Source organism: Dryobates pubescens, chromosome 8, assembly GCF_014839835.1.
Source record: "Dryobates pubescens isolate bDryPub1 chromosome 8, bDryPub1.pri, whole genome shotgun sequence".
Taxonomy (NCBI): Eukaryota; Metazoa; Chordata; class Aves; order Piciformes; family Picidae; genus Dryobates; species Dryobates pubescens.
The window spans coordinates 10,355,751-10,375,395 of NC_071619.1; the positions used below are offsets into that span (position 1 = coordinate 10,355,751).

The 19,645-nt window shown below is 44.8% G+C and overlaps 1 protein-coding gene across 1 annotated transcript; it reads right to left on the minus strand.

Moving 5' to 3' along the window:
- Nucleotides 1-10,401: 10,401 nt before the first annotated feature.
- Nucleotides 10,402-18,647, minus strand: GSTO1 (glutathione S-transferase omega 1). Its single transcript, XM_009908140.2, has 5 exons — nt 18,543-18,647; nt 17,059-17,281; nt 15,561-15,662; nt 13,338-13,444; nt 10,402-10,885 (listed from the first exon to the last, which is right to left on the minus strand). Exons 1-5 carry the CDS (start codon nt 18,599-18,601, stop codon nt 10,732-10,734), a joined length of 645 nt encoding a protein of 214 aa, XP_009906442.2. The 5' UTR covers nt 18,602-18,647; the 3' UTR covers nt 10,402-10,731.
- Between the last annotated feature and the right edge of the window lie 998 nt (nt 18,648-19,645).

The following is a 19,645-nucleotide window of genomic DNA, read 5'->3' on the forward strand; positions in this document are numbered from 1 at the left end:
CTAGCCTGGGGTCACAATTTCCCAGGGTCAGCCATACGTTGCAGTGAGTGAGTTCTGTAGCCCAGGATCATCAGCAGTCCTGGCTGTTTTAATGCAGCTTTGCTCTTTAGAAAAGCAGAAGGGTTAACATCAATATAAAATCGTTTTTTAGAAGGCCTATAGCAAATTTTGAGTCCATGCTATGGCCATTACTACAGTGCTATCTGCCAGATAGCAGGCAGATGCAGAGAGAGAGAAAGAGAGGTCAACCCCCGCCATTTGAGATTGTTTTTAGGCTCCTCTTCTAGTTGTAAACCAGTTTTCCTCTAGATTTTGAACTGGATTCTTTCCTCAAAGATTCAAATTATTGCTTTTTCCTTATTTCCAGGCTTTCTTAAAGCCCTGATTCTATTGTGCTGGCTTTCACCAGAAGTTTAGCAGCCTTGAGTTTTGCCATACAATTACATCTATGTTGCAGTCCAGAAATGTGGTCCCCATACCTGAAGACAATATTCTAGAGATGGACAAAACAACCACCCTGCAGCTCAAACCTTAAATGCCTGCTTTATGGCTGGAGATTTGGCTAGTACACTTAGACATAGCTCTCTTTATGCTTTGTTGGTGTATAGAGTCACTGGCCTGGGAAGTTGTTCACTCCTTGAGCAAAGGGACAGATCATCCCAAGCTTGGCTGCTGAGCACATGAACTTGTACCAAGTAAACCTCTCAGTCTTGTCCTCCCAGTCCCATCAATATTAAACTGGCTTTCACTTCAGCTGCCTTTTATTAACAGTTGTATCCCATCAGCACAGAATAGGGTTTGTGCACTGAAAGCTCTGTGTTGTGGACCTGGAAATAGTCACATACCAGCCATACCCTCCAGCTGCTGCATGTTCCAGGTCTCTCTCCCATTCAACATTCAATTTCTTCTATAATCAAAACTGCCAGAAGCAACTTCACAAGAAAAGGCTGACTCTTTAACTTAGATTTAGAAAGCAGCACTCTCTCTTCCAGCTGGAGGCACCTCTAATCTCAGTTTTTATTACCACTTTAAAATAATCCCTGAGAAAAGAGAGATAAATTTGTGCTGGTGTGCTTATGACATTTTCTTCAGCACTTTGAGAATAAAGAGCTGAATATGAGGAAGTTACACGCAGAAAATCAAGTCTGTCATGTGCCAGAAAACCTCCAGTAGGCTCTTGGCTTCTGATGTTGTCAAGCCTGTGTGGGAGGGTGAGCACAAGATTAAAACAACTAATGCAGAGCAGTATTAATATCTCCACTGCTCTTGTTTAGTGGATGATCAGACCTTAAAGACCTGGGCACCTCTGCCTTGTTTCTGATTGAATGTTTTAGATTGCAGAATCTGACTCACTGAGTATTGGGAGATGTATTGGATTTTTACAATTCCTCTTTTAGGGAAAGAATACAAGTTAGATTTAACTCCTCCTCCCTTATTGTTCAATAAAACTCTTCTTTTGGACATTAAAACCTTCCCATAAGGGCACCTTGTTAAGACTTAATATGAAGAAATTTCTGGGTTTTCTCTGTCCCTAAGCTTGTGTCTTCTCTCAGAAGTCACAGTAACTGTCTGTTATTCCATGCTATAGAGTCACAGTCATAGAATGGTCTGGGTTGGAAGGGACCTCCAAAGGTCAAGCAGTCCCACCCCCTCTGCAGTGAGTGTTAGGGCCTCCAATCTGGCCCTGTAATGTTGCTGTGGCATTGGGCATTGACTGTCACTTCATTTGAAAACCTCAACATTTTAAATCCTGGAAAGAAATAAAAGAAAACAAGAAAGGCAAGTGTTGTTAGCTGGGAAAGTTTTCATTTCAATGAATGTTTTCAAACACAGTTCAGAGTTCTTTCAGTTTCTCACAATGCCCAAATCATCTGAGTTTGCTGAAGTTGATCATTAATAACCCTCTCCAAACCCTCCAAGAGGTGCACATCTCTCTCACATTAGTTCCTTCAGCCTTGGGTTGTTTCAGCTGCTTGCTGTCTACTAGGAGCATTCTGAGGTAGTTTTCCTGCCAATCAGCCCAAGCTGAGTCAAATCAGCACTGAGATGAACATACCACAATAAATGCTCCTAGCACATCTCTTTGGTGTGCTGAGCTGCTGTACCTTTGATGTGCTGAGCTGCTGGTCTTCCTCCTGTTCTCTGTGTGAGTTTCCCCATGACATTTAAATTAAATCAAGTTATGCCTGCACAGTACCTGACTTTGGAGAAAACTCAAGCAGCTCATGAATGCAGGTCCAGTCTGCATTCCTGGTCCCCCAGCACAGTGACAGACTTCTTAGGATGGGCAACACCTGCAAATGCAGTAAGAAGCCTTTTCTACAAGCACAAGAAAAAGTTCTCCTTCTATGCACTGCCTGGATATATAACTTATATGGGGCACTTCTTAGGGATTTGACATGAGTCACCCCTGTACCTCACATCCTTCATGGTAATCAGATGCATAATTCTGATGTGTGGCTAATACTAAAGTTCTGCAGACCTTAGGAAAATTGTCTATTCCACACAGGAATGTCTTTCTGTTTCCCAATTTCTCTGTACAATGTTGTTTTGCTGCTATGCAAATCAGGGTGATGTTTGAGTTGATACAAATTAGCACTTTTCAAGTGTTAAGTCATCCAGAGAGGCAGACAGGACATTAAAGGCAGGAGAGTAATTCACAGCTAATAATTTATCTAATGACTTTTACTGCTCATGGAATATCCACAAGCAAGGTCAGAATCTCCTTTATTTCAAGTAAGCAGAAATGTCTATGCAATAAAATACTAAGACTAACCTCAAATGATATGGTGATCTACAGACATGCTAACATGAATTTGGTCAGGTACCACAGGCAGTAAAACTGAGCACACTGGTCTTCAAATGGGCTACTGCTCCCCATTTTCCTACTTGAGCAGGTTTCATCCTCTCTGCTCAATGCTTTATTATGGGTCTTTGCTTGCAGGTCTGAAAGTTAACTCAGGTCTGTCCCCCACTGTCACTGGCACAGTATCAGATGTGTCTTGTATTTATTTGGATTGTGTTTGTTAAGAAAGGGGAATTTCTCAAGGTATTGGTTCAGTGGCTCCAACCAAACACTGAACATGGTGTACCCCTTCCAAGTAAAATTCCAGGCAGTCTTGCCTTTTTCCAAAATGATGACTTTGTCATGGCAATAAAAACTAAGTTATTTTTATCCAGTTTCCTAAGCAGTCGCTGTGTGCGTGCATATGGGGGGAGGAAGAGGGTCTGTCTCTTCATCTCCTGCCAAGTAACTTCTGAACCTGTCAAATAACTTTAACAAAATTTGACAGACCCATAGAGAGCTCAGAAGTACTCAGCTCCAATAAACTAGAGAAAGTAGGCAGATGGATAGAGGACAGAGACTCATAATGCTGGGAAAGCACACCCAAGATCTTTTAAGTATCTCCTGTGAAGCAGAAGGCAGTTGGTGCTCATGCCTTTCTAGACCTGGAGGAATAAGCTATGAGGAAAGAGGGCTGTGTCACTTCTGCTACTCTCAAAACAGCCTGCACAACTTTACAGCAGAACCTTTAAAGAGGAGGAAGCAGGCAAAGATACTCCTGTGCTATCTAATTGGCAAGCCTGGTCCCTTAATACAAATCTGAACAAGCCTGTCTAATTGATGTAACATTGTCACAGAATCACAGAAACATTCAGGTTGGAAAAGACCCTCAGGATCACCAAGTCCAGCCAATAACTCAATAACTCTACTCTACAAAGTTCACCTCTAAACCATATCCCCAAGCACCACTTCCAAATGACCTTTAAACACACCCAGGGTTGGTGACTCAACCACCTCCCTGGGCAGCACATTCCAAAGCCTGACCACTCTTGCTGGGAATTTTTTTTTTCTAATGTCCAGTCTAAACCTAGCCAGTTGTAGCTTGAGGCCATTCCCTCTTGTTCTATCACTAATTACCTGTGAGAAGAGACCAGCACCAGCCTCTCCACAACGTCCTTTCAGGTAGTTGCAATGAGGTCTCCCCTCAGCCTCCTCTGTTCCAAACTAAACAGCCCCAGCTCCCTCAGTTGCTCTTCGTAAGATTTATTTTCCAGGCCCTTCCCCAGCTTCGTTGCCCTCCTCTGCACTGGCTCCAGCACCTCCACTGTAACTATGTTACAGTTTTCCTCAAAAGAAACTTCCTTTTCTAGTTATGTTAAACTTAAGAATGTCATCTTGGACTCCTCATCTGCTAGAAGCAAAACCTTTGGCTGCAGAGGTTTGAGGGGATCTGTAGAGCAAAGCTTTTCAGTCACTGTTTACAGAGGTGCTGCCTTTGAATAGAAGCACTGAGTTTTTAACCAATTCTGAATCTGTCTAGCTAAAAGCAGAGCTTATCCAAACTTTTAGGCCAACTGTCTTGAAGTTGGTTCTCAGCTTTCATTGATCTGCTTTGAGGCAGAAGTGCAGGAGGTGCTGAGGTGAAACATTTAAAGGGGGCAAAAGAAAGCCCTCACCGTTTAGGCTTTTGAGTACTTGTAAAACCATGTCTATCTGTGGCATTGTTTTAAAACCTCTGCACAAGAATGGCAATTAAAACCTCAGTGGAGTTCTCACAAGTATCTTAGGTGCTCTGCAGGAAGCCTAGTTTAGATGTGAAACAATCTTCAAACCCAACCAACAGACCCAGTCATTAATGGTCTTCAACTTGACAAAAACTTAATTACGTGTAAGGAGCCAAAATTAAATTTGTTTGTATTGTGCTGCTTTCCAGAAGTGCCACCACAGAAAATGGCACTGGAGATCCAATTAATAATAAGAATAATAAACCAGGTTGGAAGAGACCTTCAAGATCATCGCATCCAACCCCTCAACCAATCCAACCCACCTGAACAACTAAACCATGACACCAAGCACCCCATCAAGTCTCCTCCTGAACACCTCCAGTGATGGCGACTCCACCACCTCCCCGGGCAGCCCATTCCAATGGGCAATCACTCTCTCTGTGTAGAACTTCTTCCTAACATCCAACCTAAACCTCCCCTGGTGCAGCCTGAGACTGTGTCCTCTTGTTCTGGTGCTGGCTGCCTGGGAGAAGAGACCAACATCCAGCTGTCTACAACCTCCCTTTTCAGGTAGCTGTAGAGAGCAATAAGGTCACCCCTGAGTCTCCCCCTCTCCAGGCTAAGCAACCCCAGCTCCCTCAGCCTCTCCTCACAGGGCTGTGTTCCAAACCCCTCACCAACTTCGGTGCCTTTCTCTGGACACACTCCAGCAAGTCAACATCCTTCCTAAACTGAGGGGCCCAGAACTGGACACAGGACTCGAGGTGTGGCCTAACCAGTGCAGTGTACAGGGGCAGAATGACCTCCCTGCTCCTGGTGGCCACACTGTTCTTGATGCAGGGCAGGATTAAACACCTTTCTGCAGCGAATCTGGCATTCAGGATCCAAGACAGTGCAATACAGGCCCAGCAGGCAGAGCTAGGCAGAACTGGGATCAGTAAACCACACAGTTCACAGCCTGACTCCTCTGACACTTCACCTCCCCAGGTGCATCAAGGGAGAAGTACATTATATTGCTCTTAACCTTGTCTTGCTCTCTTTGCCCTCTGCTGGGAATCACACAGAGCAGAGGTATTTCCCAACTCCACAGGGAGATAGTACTTAGCTTGCTAACAGGTTCCAGGTCTCAGTCCTGCCAGCTTGCACCAGGCAGGGCAACCCTGGGCAGTTCTAGTGCCTGCACGCACAAGTGATGCCCGGCGGTGCTGCCCAGCCCCTGTCACACAGAGGCGTTCCCACGGGACAGACGCTCTGCGCTGTCAGCACAATATTCCTGCCAGTTCACCTCAGGGTTATCGCATCATGGCAGGGTGAGGAGGCTCCTGGATGCAAAACTCGACTAGTTCACATCCAGGTTTCTACAAACGGCTCCACGCCGACTCCCTCCTGCCAGGGCCATACTTAACATAGCTTTGGAGGTGAAAAGTTTGATCCAGAGCAAAGATACCCCAGCACAACACAGCCAAGCCACATAATGCATCTGAAGAGGAATTCAGAGGCACCGAGCCTGTGGGTTTGAAGGCATGGGTTATCTCAGTGCTCAGGAGAAATAGCTCATTAATCACTGTGCCTTAGCTGTGATGAGCAAGAGAGTCTCAGCTTCCAAGCCCAAACATGCATGGAAAAGCATTGTGTAATGAAGGTAGAGGGGAAAAAACAGCCACACTCCCACTTGTGGACTGGCTCAGAATGCTTTCCTTTCAGAGCTCCCTTATGAAGATGGCTTGAATGACAGGAGGACAGGCACAAAAGCATTCTTCAGGGAGATGGAAATGTATGCAGAGAGGTGCAGAAAGAACAGCTTTAAGCCATGATGGTCCTCATTGATTCTCCAGGTGGACTGAAGCGGACAGCTTTTTGCTCCTTTTCCCCAAGCCCTCCTACGGTTCTGCCATGCAGCCACATAGGTGACTCATGCAAATGGTTTGTAGCTTACAGGAAACACTGTCTGGTCCCTGCTCAGCTTGTGGCTGTTCAGTGCCCCTTTTCTTGGCTCCATTCTCCCTGGAGAGATGGTTTTTTTCCATTGGTTTTGCAGCACATGCTGTGGTTCTCACAGACTGCCTCCTGCACATCTGTGTCTTTCACAGCCTCAGTACATTGGTCCCTTAATACAAGCTGCATTCTAACTCCTGGTGGACTCAAATACAGTGTTAGCACACACTGCTAAACAGCTGTTACACTCCACTCCAGACACAGCTGCATCTCACTGACAAGTTTTAGAAGTCCTGTTTGAGGAAATCAAAGAGGTCTAGGTGGGAAAAAGCCAAACAACGTTATGTGGCATTACTAATTTACTCAGATAAATCAGTTCACTGCCAGCCCTGTTAGCTTTCAACCAGCAACAGAAAAGACTGCTTCCATCTTATAGAAATTGAGAATGATTTAGTAAGCTTGTATCTGACCTCCTCACTGTAAAGGACTCCAGGTTTATTAGCCATTCTCAGGTGAAATCAATGTCCAAGGAACAGAGTGGTGTAATAAAGGAGCTACTAGCAGAGAAAGGCAAGAGGGTAAGAAACAGTATCCAGTATCTGAAGGGAGCCTACAAGAAGGCTGGGGAGGGACTTCTCAAGATATCAGGTAGTGATAGGACTAGGGGGAATGGAATGAAGCTGGAGGTGGGGAGATTCAGGCTGGACATGAGGAGGAAGTTCTTCACCATGAGAGTGGTGAAGCCCTGGAATGGGTTGTCCAGGGAGGTGGTTGGGGCACCGTCCCTGGAGGTGTTTAAGACCAGGCTGGATGAGGCTCTGGCCAGCCTGATCTAGTGTGAGGTGTCCCTGCCCATGGCAGGGGGGTTGGAACTAGATGATCCTTGTGGTCCCTTCCAACCCTGACTGATACTATGATACTATGAAACAGACAGTTTTCACACCTTGAGAATGAAAGGGAACATGACAGATGCCACAACAGTGGAAACCTGGGGAGAGCAGGCCCAGGAGATAAAACACTGTGCCAACAACACATGCCCAGCACGTGCCCTCATGCGCAGGCCAGACAGTTCTGATGAGCAGGACAGATAGATGTTAGATGAAGTATGGCAAGAAGCTGAGATTAAGTGAAACAGCAAGAAGCTGAGATTTCCTTTTCTTTTTCAATTGATGCAAAAAAAAAAAGCAACAAAGCCAGAAGCATCTATATGGAGTTCACACAAGTGTTTCTGTGATCACTTTTCATACCAGTATCTACAGTTACTACCCCTTTCAGCACAAGAATCACAGACCCTTCTAATGCCTCCCTGGACACTTCTCAAAAACTTACCCAAGCAAGGACCTTCTGTCATAACCCCAGTTCCATTCACCCAAGGTCCCATTCCCCTTACCCAAATCTCAGAGAATACCCAACTCAAATAGCCTGGGATCCCCAATCCTCCTCCCATCTTGGCTGTTACCTTCATCTTAGCATCAATATAAGTGATAATAAAATGATAAAGAAGAGGATGGACCACATCTTGCATTAAGGTACCAACAACCATCTCAAGGACAGCAGTAAAGATATAGGGACATGCTACACACACAGAACAAGGCCAATGTCTTGCTTACCTGAAGTTTTTTGGTTTGGGTTGGTTGGTTTTTTAACCTCTATTTGAAAGCAGTTATATTTAGTCCAACAACAACAAAACACAAACCAAAAACCAAGCCAATGGTTTTTCAAAGCAACACCACCAACAACTTTTACAGGCAAAATATGGAGCATGTAGTGAGTAAATACAGTACTTGCTGTACAATTGGATCCACAGAAGAGTTTAAAGAGAGCTCTGACCAAAGGGCAGAGCTGCTCACCTGCTTGATTCTTCCATTGTTGACTTCAATATTTTTCCTCTGTTGACTAAAGCTGAGGAGATGTGTTTCCTTGACCTCTTTATTACAATGGATCCTTTACACCCATCCACTGTGAAAGGAGAGAGCCATCCACTGTGAAAGGAGAGAGAGCCAGTCCACTCCACATAACTTTTCCTGTCTTTTGAAGACTGGACCAAAATGTTGCATACTCATTACCACATTAAAAACACTTTGCTTGAGGCCTGCATTTCTGGGTGTGCTGTAATGAGTTCAGGACCCCAGCTGTCTGCCTGGGGACATGGAACACCAATATTTAATAGTAAATTATAAAGCAGAATATTTCATTTTACTTTTTTTGCTGAAGCAGCATACTTATAATGATATACTCTATAGCCACTAAAGATGGGGAGAGTGCACAGCTTTCTGTTCAATCAACACAGACTTGGGTCTGGCACTGGCCAATTCAGTTTTTGGATGCTGGTCTCTGCTCTTAACCCATTACTGGATCTCCCCATGTCAGAACTCCCACTCGCATGCAGTAATACACTGGAACAAACTGCAACACATTCCTAGATGCTTATTCAAGCCCACTTAGAGCCTACTATACTGACAGCTTTAACAAGCCCCACACAAAGTAGAGCAGCTAATAAAACCTGAATGTTCTGCAGTTAATCCTTGGAAGTTTGCCACTGAGATCCCACCAACACCATTTCAGGGATTGCAACTTAATCACACTCAAATCCTACTTTCATCTAATAAAACAGCCTAGATCCACGTTCTGACAACACACCTCACAGCTTTATGCGTCCTCTGGGGTTGCTAATGACAATCATGTACAGCATCAGATCTAGACTGGGAAATTTTTTTAAGAACCCCAGGATTCTGGGAGGTTAGAGCAATTAGTATTAGAGCAATAAAGAGTAATTAGTGTTTTTCCAAGTAGTACCAGATGTGCTTAAAAGCTGCAAAGATAAAGAGAAGGGGAAAAGCTGCATAGATTGAATCAAAGCTGGGAAGAGCTTAAACAATCCCCTCAAATCACTAACAGAGCAAGCTCCTGCTAATAATGCCTTTTCCTCATCAAATCTGTCTTTTGTATTTGCTGTCCCAATCAGTCACACAAGCATGCACCCTGTCACAGTCAGTGTGCTGGGGTAAAACATATTAAAAGGTTAAAAAAAAAAAGGCTAGTCCAGTTTGCCCCCAGGAAGGCTCTGAGACACTCAGTGCCTCAGTTACCAGGAAAACCATGGAGCACTTCAGCTATGCTACCTTACCTCACTGCAATGGGAGACAGATGGGAACAGTCTTTCGTATCTCCTGTCAAATGCCTCAGCACCACAGGAACCACAGCCCTGTCCTCCTTGAACATAGTGTTGTGCTTGATTTCTGCATGCCTCTTCCTTGGCATTGTGGCTAGTTTGGGTTGTCAGCGGTCTGACTGAGGTCTCTCCTCTATGTGGAAAGGACAAGGGGGGAGGGGGGTGGAAAAAAATAGAAATGTTGCCTGTGACTACTACTGATTTAAGCAATCTTGTCCCCACTCTGCTATAGTAGCATGTAGGATAGCTTCAAAACCTATCTAACCACAGTGCTATGATCCTGGCATGTACCTGCTCAAACAGAATAAGTTAATCCCTTCACCAGCAGCAAGACCCCACCAGTAAACAATGCTCTGACTTCACCTGCATTTTAACATGTATAGCAACACCTGGAGCTCTCAAGCAGAACAGAAAATCCAAGTCCTTCTGCTCAGGATATGGTTTCTGATAGCTTTACTCCCTGCTCCAGCCTCCAGGATAATTGAAGCTAGGACTTTGAATAAACATGACCCTTCAGAAGGACACAGCAGGTTTATAACCACACTCTCCCCTAGAGTATCTAGCCCAAACTGGAAGCCTTTACTAGATGGTCCCTGCAAATGTCACTTCAGCAGGAGTAAGTGGGTAGCACTGCAAGTTTGGTGGTTTGGCAGCTGTGGACAGCTTGTACCAGATAACTGGACCTTCATTTGAGAGACCACACTACCTGTTTAAGCCTTTACAGTGCCTGACTCCTCTCTGTACAATCAGTGACTGCTTGGAAAGAGGAAGGAAAAAACTGTGCTTAAAGACAAGATTGTTTGCATTTTATTTATTTTCAAGGCATCAGTGTTACAATTTTTAAACCAAGTAACAAGGTCAGTTTGGGGACTGATCACAAGCAGTGCCTGCAAAGAGGCCAGAGAAAATAGAGCATCACCTCTGAGTAAAGCTCTTCATGTCACATACATGGCCAGCAATCACTTGAGTGGAGCTCACAGGAAATTTCTTCGCCTTTTCAGCATATTTATTCCCCATTGTGAAACAACCACTGAAGAGCCCACACCAAATTACACTAGACCCCCATAGCTCACACTGAAAAGAAGCACTTAAGCAAATATGTGCCTACTGGCACCTCAGAGCCCATAATCACATGCCTCAAGGCTGTTGTTCAAATAAAGCCGGAGGAACTCCTTGAGTATCTGTGGGTCAGTCATTGTAGCCTTGACTGAAGGGTCCTCCTTCATGGCCTCCATCCAACGTTTGAGCTTTGGGGTGTGACTCAGAGAGCTACAGGAAAGGGAAACAGACTGAGTAATGCAAATGGGAAACTGAGAGCATCAAGAAAGCAAAACAGCTCGAGCAATTCTGTTTTACTGGCTGTGTTGCTCTCTCCCTCCCAATATAACATTCATCTCAGATAAGGTGACATAAATATGTATCAGATTATAAAGACAATCTAGCTTTTGGAAAGTGAAAGAGTTCTTACAGAGGTTGTGCACTCTGCTAAGCTGAGCAAACCCACAAATGAGCACTTATTGTGCAAGGTATCAGCGTGTTTGTGCTTACATTATCCCCACTGCGAAAGACACTGCTCTTGTTTATTATCATCTGGTCCAAGGTGAGGGCAGAGGCTTGTGTACCACTGCCTTCCTCTGGAATGTTTTGTTAACGGTGATTCTTGAAGCAAATGCTGTGTGCAGTGGCCAGGCAGTCCTCTACAACCTACAAACCTTTTCTATCTTCTCTTGCATACCGAGACAAGCTGTGCAGTTTGTACTACCCTGAAATGCAGCAACTGAAAACGGAGATGCAGTCTGAGGAAACTGAGGATTCAATTAACAGACTACATCGACAAACCCACTCACAACTGAAACACACAATGCCATGTGGCAAAGGGAAAGCTTAGTGTACATCGCTACTTTCATTCTCTTCTGGCACTACTTTGAGGTACAATTTCCAACTCCCAAGTTTAGTTAATGCATAACTTCTCTGGGTAACTCCTAACTCCTACCCAGCAAGCATCTTTTCTTAACATACAGTGGTTCAGATCCTCAGTCATTCAAATACCTTAATGACTTTATAGACTTATGGTCCTACACTGCTTTTAGTATTTCCCCCTCCTATTTTCAAGAACCCCACTGGAGATAAAATAAGTCAGCAACCCATTAGTAAAGCACTCATTTTACAGTGCCAGACATTTCAATGTTCAGGATTCCCTGTATCTTTCTTGTTCTTTAAGAATGGTTCAGGCATTCTTCTATACTTGTCTTCTGCTTTTACCATCCACTTCCTCACACAGGTTGATTCTTTATAGCTATTTCAAGCCAGCTATAAAGACAGTCTTCCTTTGATATCATAGAATTCAGGCTCTGACATCATAGAATCAATAAGGTTGGAAAAGACCTCAGAGATCAAGTCCAACCTATTACCCAACACCTCATGACTAACTAAACCATGGCTTCAAGTGCCACATCCAATCCTTTTTTGAACACCTCCAGGGTCAGTGACTCCACCACTGCCCTGGGCAGCACATTCCAATGGCTAATTACTCTTTCTGTGAAGAGCTTTCTCCTCACCTCGAACCTAAACTTCCCCTGGCACAGCTTGAGACTGTGTCCTCTTGTTGTGGTGCTGGTTACCTTTCCCTACACACTAGTGCAATACCATGCTAAATGGAGCTGTTTAAGAGTGGACCAAACATCTATTTACATATTAAAAAATGCTAGTGCAAAAGGGACAGATCTTTTAGCTACAGGAAGATATGAGAGTTTACTCATCTTGAAACAAAATCACTCTCCTTTATCAACCTAGGATTTCCAAAGAAGAGTGTAAGACCGCATTTCAAGTCTGAGGTTTTGGACCAAGGAATTCAAGAACAGTGTGGCCAGCAGGAGCAGGGAGGTCATTCTGCCCCTGTACACTGCACTGGTTAGGCCGCACCTCGAGTCCTGTGTCCAGTTCTGGGCCCCTCAGTTTAGGAAGGATGTTGACTTGCTGGAGCATGTCCAGAGAAGGACAACAAAGTTGGTGAGGGGTTTGGAACACAAGCCCTATGAGGAGACACTGAGGGAGCTGGGGATGCTTAGCCTGGAGAGGAGGAGACTCAGGGGTGACCTTATTGCTGTCTGCAACTACCTGAAGGGAGGCTGTAGACAGATGGATGTTGGTCTCTTCTGCCAGGCATCCAGTACCAGAACAAGAGAACATAGTCTCAGGCTGCACCAGGGGAGGTTTAGGCTGGAGGTTAGGAAGAAGTTCTATACAGAGAGAGTGATTGCCCATTGGAATGGGCTGCCCAGGGACGTGGTGGAGTCACCATCATTGGAGGTGTTCAGGAGGAGACTTGATGGGGTGCCATGGTTTAGTTGTTTAGCTGGGTTGGATGCGATGATCTTGAAGGTCTCTTTCAACCTGGTTTATTCTATATTCTAAACCTAGGCCTCCATAACTCCATCCCCTACAACTAAAAAACATTTTAATCTATAATGTTAGGGATGGAGAGAAAGTTTTGTATTTTGACCACTTCTTCTAGATCTGTCAACACTATCTGGTATGAAAACAGACCTGCTGAACGAACACAAGGCTGTTTACAGCAGATCCCATCTCTTTTGATAAGATTCCTTCCCTAAACATTCTTTCCCTCAAGTTTAATACTATACAAACTTTCTTCAGCAGCTCTCTGAAGAATATCTATGCTGAGGCACTTCAGCACATTGTAGAAGCTAGGCACAGTACTCACTCTTTCAGGTTGAACAGTTCCAGACGTTCAAACCACGGCCAGATCCAGTAGTCAATCATGGTGATCGAGTCCCCCCCATAAAACACAGTGTTGCGTTTGCACAGAACCTGTGAGGTGAGAAACAACAACTGCAGTCAGAAGCAAAATGACCACAACAGAACACTACAGTAACAAAAAGCCCACATCTTAGTTGAATGCAGGCATACAGAAGGGATCATCAGCATATAACAGAAATACAGCACATTTCTCCTGTGCACACAACACCTGGGGAGTCAGAGCTAGTCAGTAAAGCAGCTGTAGTGCCAAGCTTAACTATCTCATATGCTGTCTCTGTCCAGCTCTTCTCCAGAGGATCAAAAACAGTCACAAAATATTAATCACTAGCAAGCTGCAGCTTGTGCACAAACAAAAAGAAATGGAGCTTTCCATCTGTCAGTTCATGACTCCTCTACTTGTCAAAAAGCTTTAATGGCACACACTAATCAAACATAACAATGCACATTCACTTCTTGAGCAATTGTGGCAGTTTGAGGAGCCTCAAACTGCCACAGCAATAAACACAGCTATATTTAACATCCAGTTTAACCAGAACACAATCTTAGCAGGGACTCTTTTCCCAGGGCACTTTAGGCCAAGTGGTGTTCAGGGAAGTGTTTCCAACATTACTTCTAGAGCTGGATTTGATTCCAGGTGTAAAAGGAACAGGAAGCAAATGCAACATGCATATACACCAGAAAGGGATGCTCACAACTCAGCACAGAAAGCAGGGCCACAAAAATGTAACAGGAGAACTTGCTGCATTCTAAGTTTCTAATACCTTTCAAGTGCCATGGCTGTACAAGTTCCTTTGTCCGCAGGCCCTTTGGCATTTTAAAGGTGGAGCTCAAGAGACCTTACAAATCTTTGTCTTTTTGCACACACAACGCTATACTGCTGTGGCATTTACTCCCCTAACCCCCCACGGTCTAGTAGAAATTTTAAAGCAGTCCTCCAGGAAGCATCAAGCTGTTTGAATTACCAGGTGCCTGGCAGAATTTGAAGCCAGCAGTCGCAGGGACAGGAACACAGCTCCCTCTGTCGGGTAGCAGCACACTAAACACGGAAGCGTTTCAAAACAGGTCCCTTCCTGAACATCTCTTGCATAGGCTGAGTGAAATTTGCATGGCTCTGTTCCTTCCTCCCATTCTCAGCTGACCTTCTGCAAAATGCTTCAGGGTATAGTAAAGCAGAGATACTGAAGGAGCAGCAAGTATTTCACAGCATTAATAAAGGAGGAAGAAGGTCAATGGTTAACAGATCCGTACTTCAGGGAAGTGAAACACACATGGCTTCCCCCAAGAACTCATTTGTCATCTGCACTACTCCAGCACTGGCCTAATCACACAGACAAAACTACCCTGAAAACAGTTTTACTTTGACAGCTCAGTGGGGTGGGGAAGCAGAATGCACAGCATTGTCATGAGATTTGGGAAAGCACTATAAAGTTCCTGGTAGCTTTATGCCAAGGCAAATGCTCTGGAGGAATGGTTCTTGATCAAACCAGACAAGCATTAGTCATGGCTGATAAAAACACAAAATGAATGGGATTGTGATAAAGGCAAGTCTGGCTGCTGTTCAGGCTAGCCAAGAACCACTACTGACACTGTGTCAGGACTGTGAACTTGCTAATCACAGAATGTTAGGGGTTGGAAGGAACCTTCACCTGATACTTCATGGAGCTCTATTGAAATTGCAGAGCTAAGATTTCAGCAAGGGCAGGTTACACACTGCTTCCTCTCACCCCCTCCAAAGAGAAGCTCTTGAACAAAAGAGATTTTACTTCATCACCAGCATATCTGCACTGATTTCAGCAGAGCTACAGCACAGATGCTTTTCAGCAGCTAAGACTCCTCAGTCCTTGCTCTTAGAACATGCATCAAGAGTTCCTTACATTTAAAGCACAACAAACCTAAGACAACAGCAGTCAGCTAGAATGAAAAAAAAAAAATAATAATCACAACATGCCTTAAGTTCACACAGCCTTTATCATATAGATAAGGTTTAGGTTAAGCTACTTGAAATTCACTCTAATGGTGCTGTTCTGCATTGTAGACTGCAGGGGGAGTAAATTCAAAGATCGTTCACTGCTGTAACTATCATCAGAAGACCTAGCTGCAAAGGACTAAAGAAAAAGGGGATCATACAACAACAGGTAACCTGCTAGTTTTCATGAGCCACTCTTACCTCTTCTAGTTTGCCAAGCTTTTCAGTAATCTCTGCCTTCAGTGCTGTGGCGTCCTGTCCATCTTTGACTGCCAGAAAATGCTTGAAAAGTATGGGTGGTAGCTACACAAAGAAAAGGATAAAGTTTTTAATGCTCCTGTAAGTCACTTAGAGCTTAAGATGTTATGCAAGATAAAGCTTTAACTTTAAAGAGTTAAAAGTCTATTGAGAAAAATCTTTTATACCTCAGAAAAGGTAAGCAAAGGCTTACAGGAAAAACATTTAAATACTAATGAATTTTAGCCTTGTAATATGAGAACAATGACAAGTGGAGCATGTTTCCCATTTGTACACACTGGCAAAAAAGTAGCCATAAAAGTGGCAAGGTGCAGAGTGGCACTTTCCCAGTTACATATTTCTGAAATTCAAGTGCACTTTAATTATCAACACAGAAGGTACTTGAAGGAAGACATATGTAGTCCAGGATATGCAGACCTCTACAAAACTGCATTTTCTAACTTGGTAATTGCCAGAGAAATCATGCTAGCATACAGTACCAGCAAGTTGCCCAGTGGTCAAGTTCAACTAAATTTTAGTTCGTAAACAAGCATGTTTCTAAGAGTTTGTTATTCAAACAACTAACATTCAGAGTACATTGTGTTATTTGCAACAGGCTTCCCTGTAACCCTCTTCCCTATTCAGAAAGGCTTGAAAATATCTTTTCCTTTCCATCCCCCTTCTTTGTCCACATCTCTTTGCATCTGCTGTTGCTCCCTCTTATCTGCTACCTCATATCCAAGCTTAGTGCTTTCAGTTCCTAGACCTTTCAAAGCACGTGCTTGTATGGAGAGGTTACTTCCTGTCAGCTGAAGTGCCCGCCTCCAATCCCTACCGAGAGACAAAATCAGTCTACTTATGCATGTCCCATGTCCCATGAGGTTGTAGACAGACGGATGTTGGTCTCTTCTCCCAGGCAAGCAGTACCAGAACAAGAGGACACAGTCTCAGGCTGCGCCAGGGGAGATACAGGCTGGATGTTAGAAAAAAGTTCTATACAGAAAGAGTGATTGCACATTGGAATGGGCTGCCTGGGGAGGTGGTGGAGTCACCATCACTGGAGGTTTTTAGGAGAAGACTTGACGGGGTACTTGGTGCTGTGGGTTAGTTGCTTGGGCGGAGTTGGATTGGTTGATGGGTTGGACGCGATGATCTTGAAGGTCTCTTCCAACCTGGTTTATTCTATGTATTCTATGTATTCTATATGTATGTCTACAGCCACCTGCCATCTCTTGTCCATGGCTGCAGGCTCTCTCAGCCAGGCACTCTTCTCATTCATACAGTACTTCTTACAGAAAGACTCAAGGTAGAATACAAAGGACAATACAAAATTGTCACTGCCCAGGTCTCAAGCATCTGGCTGGTTTGGTCTACTAACTCTTGCTCTACTGCCAAGATGTTCAAAGTCCTGCCTCGGTCATTTACACTTTCACATGCTTTGGCTGTCCTGATCACACAGTACCTTTGAGAACTGTTCCAACAGCATCCTCTGATAGGCTCGCTCGTATGGGTCCGAAGGCATCAAATTCTTCCCTGGAAATGCTTCATCCAAATATTCACAAGTGATTGCAGACTCACAGATCAGCTGGCCCTTACTGGTCTCCAGAACAGGAACCAGCCCAAGGGGATTCTTCTCAAAGAACCAGTCTGGCTTGCTCTTCAGATTGATGTTGATTACTTCATGACTAAAAGAGCAAAAGAAACAAGACCCAAACAGGCTTAGCTCTACAGTCCACTCAACTCCAATACCATGGTGAAATGCAGTCACTATATCTCCACTACTACAAGAGGCTAAATCCTCAGATCCCCAACTCACCCTTGAAGACTTTTCTAGGACTAAATATTTGAAACATGGAAATACTGCCAGGGAGCTCTTCCCATTGCTGAACACTTGACTTCCAATGAGTTTTTGGTTAAACTAGTAAAAGACACACCCACAATCTGCAAGCACACAAGAGAGGCAGGCCTTACAATCATGCTAAAAACAAAGGTGAAGTTCACAATGAAGCACACTCATCACAGGCAAGTTCAAGGGCAAGAAAGAAGTACTTGATTGCAAATAAGCTAAACTCCAATTCAGAAATGCAGATGAACTTTAACCTGACTTTACAGCAAAGAGCAAATCAGGAGGGCACTCTATCTACTTATCTTCCCTACCTATGGCCTCAGATAGAACAGCCATTTAGGATAAAGGTAAACAAATATTGACTAAAATAAAAATGCATTGGAAATATGTTACATTAACACACCATTAACTTATATACTGTGTTATATGTGAAATCTCAGAAAATTCCTGGTAATCCCACTGCTAAACACAGCTGAACCTTTGAAACAACTGAAAGGTTGCCAGGAGGAGACAGAAATGAGAAGGTGTTGAGGGAACATAGTATATATCCTCTTTTAAAAAGGCCACTCACTATTCCATTTTGATAGACAGTCATGTAACACTTACTATTCCCATGTCTCAGAATTTTCACTGCAGCTTAAACCCAAACAACATCATGCATTAAGTCTGCATTCACATTTACCCAGAACAAGCCCATATGCTATTACTGTAAACATTCAAGGTAACAGGTGGAGGAAAAAAAAAAAGAGAGAAAAAACAAACAACAGAAAAACAACCACCACAAACAAACAACTACAAGAGTTTTCCCTAGGGGTTTACTTTGGGATTCCATACACAGACTACTTATTCCTCACTTAAGCAAAACGTCCCTGACACAGAAAGTCTAAAGTAGTTCAAGCTTTACAGGAAAACCACCCACAGAAACCCGTTTTCATTCAGTTCTTTCAGAAATGTTTAATTAAGAACCACCTAAGATACTCAGGGAAGAAGGGAAGTCTGAAGCGCCCCGATTCGTGCGAGCCCCGGCAGACCGCCACGGCAGCGCAGGTGGTGGCGGGGAGCCGCGCACCGCCCCACAGCAGCCCGCCGGACAGCCTCACCTGATGCCCTTGGCGCGGAGGACGAGGCGCGTCCGCTGGACGTAGGGGCAGAACCGCATGCTGTAGAGCCGGATCAGCCCCTCGGGCACAGGCCCCGGGGCCGCGCTGCCTGAGGAGAGAGCACACAGTTACAGCCGTCCCGTCCATTTCACGGGCCACCTAGCCCCGGTTGAAGCGTTACGGCGGCCTGCCCGCTGGGGCCTGCGCTTACCTTTGCCCAAGCTGCGAGACTGATCGCCCGCCATCGCGATGCACTGTTAGCGCCGCAGCCGCCGCCGCTTCAGCCCAGGAGCCTGCGGCCCCGCCCGCCGTGGGCGGCCGCGGGGAGGGCGGGAACCACCGCCGCTCAGCGGGCCGCGGACAGCCAGGCGGCCGTCAGGGGCTGTGTGGCCTCTTAATTCCCACCCCTGGAAGCCGTCGGCGCCCCATGGGGGAGGCAAGCTTGGGTTTCAGGGCGAGGAGCCTCGGGTACTCCGGAGGTCCCTCCATAAGCCAGGCGTCCTCCCCACTAGGATGGTGACCCAGTCTCTTCTTGGCATAACCCACCCCAGCTGGCATTCCCATTTCAACAGTAAACCTATGGCAAAACATCTCATGTGCCTGTTTTGTTTTGCTTTCCAAATGGTGCCTCCAGCAGCTGGGATGCACTAGGATTACCTTCAGTTCCTTTACTGCCTGGACAGGGATTCTCCATTGATGGCAGGATGGCATCTTCTATTGCTCTTCAAAACCAATCCAGTCCCACCTTGAGGATGTTAAGAAGGGTTCCTCTCTCCTGCAGCTACTCTGCTTCAGGACAAAAACCCAAGAGGCGACAACTGATAATCCAATAGATAACGGGGTACAGCGAAAGGTTCATTAATTACTACCTTGCAGACATTCATGCTTGCTTCTGTGATCATGACCTGTAGGAGCATCAGTACATGCACAGACTGAATTCATCATAGAATCACAGAATGCATTGGGTTGGAAGAGACCTTTAAAGATCATCTAGTCTCCTCTTCCTGCAGTTAAGTATGGACATCTTTAACTAGATCAGGCTGCTCATAGCCCTGTCAAGCCTGTACTTTAATGCTTCCAGGTTCTTCTCCATCCCTTTTAGA

What these genes read in the sequence shown, in the direction of transcription:
- GSTO1 (XM_009908140.2), bottom strand. Translation starts at nt 18,601, where the DNA reads ATGCGGTTCTGCCCCTACGTCCAGCGGACGCGCCTCGTCCTCCGCGCC. An exon ending in CTCCGCGCCAAGGGCATCAG is followed by an intron (nt 17,282 to 18,542) that starts GTGAGGCTGTCC and finishes TTGCTCTTTTAG; the next exon opens with TCATGAAGTAATCAACATCA. An exon ending in TGTTGGAACAGTTCTCAAAG is followed by an intron (nt 15,663 to 17,058) that starts GTACTGTGTGAT and finishes TTCTTTGTGTAG; the next exon opens with CTACCACCCATACTTTTCAA.